The 3,388-nt window shown below is 43.2% G+C and overlaps 1 protein-coding gene across 1 annotated transcript; it reads right to left on the bottom strand.

Moving 5' to 3' along the window:
• Window positions 1-846: 846 nt before the first annotated feature.
• LOC120294399 (pentatricopeptide repeat-containing protein At3g49170, chloroplastic-like) lies at window positions 847-2,839 on the bottom strand. Its single transcript, XM_039314463.1, has 3 exons — window positions 2,492-2,839; window positions 1,664-1,729; window positions 847-1,098 (listed from the first exon to the last, which is right to left on the bottom strand). The coding sequence occupies exons 1-3, from the start codon at window positions 2,837-2,839 to the stop codon at window positions 847-849; spliced, it is 666 nt and encodes a 221-aa protein (XP_039170397.1).
• Between the last annotated feature and the right edge of the window lie 549 nt (window positions 2,840-3,388).

The following is a 3,388-nucleotide window of genomic DNA, read 5'->3' as shown; positions in this document are numbered from 1 at the left end:
GGTGGTGTGGTACGGTAGCGAGCTTGGTAGCTCGGTGATGACAGCTAAGTCCTCAAGGGCACAAGGTTCCACTAAGCAATAACCTAAATGTCACATCTAAGGCCAAGTCAAAAAGTTAATCACGTTCGGCCTCGAGCGCCTCCAACTTCAACTCCTAAGAAGACAGGAGGTTCTTCAGGTGGGTTGTTAAATCTGAGTTTACTAACTTTTGCATTTTGGAAAATAATTTTTTCAAAATAATTTTTTTAATTTCTATTTTTAAAAATAACTTCTGAATATTTGAACGTATTTGATAATTACAAAACGTTTATATTTTGAGGTGAGAAATGCATCAAACCTCATATATTTTTGTGACTTACAATTTCTTTTAATTTATCAATAATTTCATTACATTTTTTGTTCTTCTCCTTCCTTTGGCCGTTGTTGGCCTTAAGGGAGCCTCGCTCAACCACAGTAAGGCCCCCAGGCCCCCCAAGCCTCGCCAGTGGCCAATGAGGCCCCCTCGAGCCTTGCCAATGGCCAACGAAGCTTGTCGTAGCCGGACGAGGTTGAGCCTCCCTAGCCATAGTGAGGCTCAGGAGCCTTGCCGGTGGCTCATGAGCTTGGGCGACCTTGCCAAGAGTTGGCGAGGTTTCGACGAGGTTGCTGGGCCTCGTCTGGCCAATTGTCAACATACGACCAGTTAGGAAAAAGAGAGGAAGAAAAGAAAAAGAAGAAAAGAAAAGAATAATGTTTATTCATGTTCCCAAGCACGTCGAAGTCTCGAATGAGGAAATCTCTTGCCCTATGCCAGCCAGCCTCTTAGTGAGACCGAGTTGTTTCTTGACGAGAAGGCGAGAACCCTTGCTAGCAGCACGCTCCTCTAGCCGAGCAAGCTTTACTCGCCAGGTGGGTCTTCTCCTTCAGGAGGTGAGCAAGCCGCTTCTCAGCCATAAGCAGCACCTTCCGGTGCCAATCGCCAGTGAAGGAAGCGAAATCAGAGCGGCTACTAAGGGTCAAGACCTTCTCCCTGGTCCTTTTCTCTTCATCAATCTTGGCCAGATTGAGCTTGTAGGTCCCCAAACCCTCAGAGAACACGAGACTGAAAATCTCGTACTGCTAATAAGGCTCGGAACCACCAACCAGAGCAATGTCTATTTCAGGAAGGAGCCTCCGTATTTCATTCTCATTCTCACCGCTCTTAGCAATGGCAGCATAACCACAAAGACAGCAACTCGTAGAGTTGCTTTCACTCAGCTACCGCCTCGGCAGAAAAGACGTGAACAAGCTAAAGAAGGAGACGCCATGATAGCAAGAGGATTTGGAGGCTGTGAAAGGAGTTTAGAGTGAATGGCAATTTAAGAAGGAGATCAGGCTATTTATAGCCAAAGGTGACGATTGTTTAGTAGAACGTTGCTTCTCGTCAATTAACGGTAGGGGTGTCAATAGTTTGGTTTGGTTCGATTTTTCAGTTTTTGATTTTCAACTTTTGGTTTATAGTTTTTGCATTTGTTTTTTTTTTTTTCCGTTTTCGTTTTTTTTCTGTTCAACTCAAAATAATCTAAATTAGTCTGGAAGTCTTCCTTCATTTGGAGAAACTCTTGAATCCTGCAGATAGAAAAAAACTTAATGAATAAGGCACTCGTACGAATTATCTTGCTCACATACAGCTAAAACAGAGTACCTTTCTTCTGGGAACAAAGTCGATAGCGGGACCTCCAGTGATTTCTACTGCAACAACAACTGCCAGCTGAAACAGGCATTTCACTCATAATGATCAATACTCGCAATTGATAGACCATTTTTAATAGTAACCACTAGAATTGATCAGCTAAAATATAACATTATTCAACTGCTAAACAACCAAGAAAAATACCAGTTGAACTCGACAGAGGAGATTCCCTATAAGCAACTGAGAACTAAATTCCCAGAGGACTAAAAATAAGATAGATAAAGATTTGCTCCTAAAGCATCTGAAAATAGAGAATTTGTGGGTTATGCCAATTAAGGGCTTCACTACGTGCATGCATATTAGTTTTGAAGATGTTGCATGCTGGAGGGCAAAAAACATCAAAGTTACATGGCAAGAATTCGAAGTCTTTTTCAAACTAAGCTTGTTATATCAACAATGATTTTGTCCGCCTAATTGGGGAGCCAACTATGTAAGACAGAAGAACCAATCCTTTACACAGTCTTTTCACCTGGTATAGATCTGCATGTGTAATCCTCGGACATTTGGACTTCACCTCCTCTGTATCCAACAGAAAAGCAAATGTAAATATACTGACTGAAGTTATACCTCAACTCCATCAGTAAAAAACTCTACTCATCAAACCTATGACCTTATCCATGAGGGGTTCCTAAACTTGTCTAATTGAAACTATCGGAAACATAACATATCTACAGGTTGACTCATGTAAAACATATGCAACAGTCTTAGGATTTCCTTGGTCGATAATCGTGTAGACAAAACAGCCGTGAGTGTAAATCTATCTGGCATAGGCCCACTCACCAGCATATCCAAAAACAAATCAACAGCTTTCTTCGGACTACCCAACTGAGTACATCTCGTCATCATCAAAGTCCAAGCAACCACATTCCTCTCGGGCATTTTCTCAAACACCTTACGAGCTGCAACCAAATCAGTACTACCCTTTGCAAACATGTCGATCAATGCACACCCAACACACACATCAGAATCAAGATAGCCGCTATTGATAATAAACCCGAAAACTGTATGACCAATCGATGCATTCTCTGGGACCAAGCAAGCCCGAGCAACCACCACAAAACAATAATCATTAGGGAAAAACCCATCCTCGAGCATATGAACGAACCTATCCACCACTTCAAACTCCATGTGATAATAAAACTCTAGGAAACCAATCCCTCTTATCGCCCATGTCCGCAAAAACCCTCTCCGCCTCAACCCGAGAGGAGGAAGCGTAGGCACGCAAGCACGGGATAAAATTAAATGGCGATGAGCAATGAAGACGGGATTAGAGACTTGCCTGCGCAGGACATGCTTGGGCACGTGGCCGCTACAAATTCTTCTTAGTTGCCGTCGCCGTTACAGAAGGAAGAGGGACGAACGAGAGACTTGCAGAAGAAAGGGGCTCTGTCCCTCAATTGGTCATTGTCGCCGTCGCAGTCACAATCGCCGTCCCTATCGCTGTCGTCATTGCAGTAGTTGTCGTCATCGTCGTCACCGTCGCAATCACAGTCGCCGTTGCCAACCAAGACGAGTCACGAGAGGAGAGGAGGAGACGAGAGTCGGGAGAGATAAAAACGGTTTGTGGATTTTAACGGTTCGTGGTTCAGTTTGATTCGGTTAGCCGATAAAAACTAAACCAATAAAAAAAATATTTGCTTTTAATGAGAATCGAATCGAAAACTGAATTGAACCAAA

Source organism: Eucalyptus grandis, chromosome 6, assembly GCF_016545825.1.
Source record: "Eucalyptus grandis isolate ANBG69807.140 chromosome 6, ASM1654582v1, whole genome shotgun sequence".
Classification (NCBI taxonomy): domain Eukaryota; kingdom Viridiplantae; phylum Streptophyta; class Magnoliopsida; order Myrtales; family Myrtaceae; genus Eucalyptus; species Eucalyptus grandis.
The sequence above is the reverse complement of the archived record's forward strand: the minus strand, read 5'-3'. Positions and strand labels throughout refer to the sequence as shown.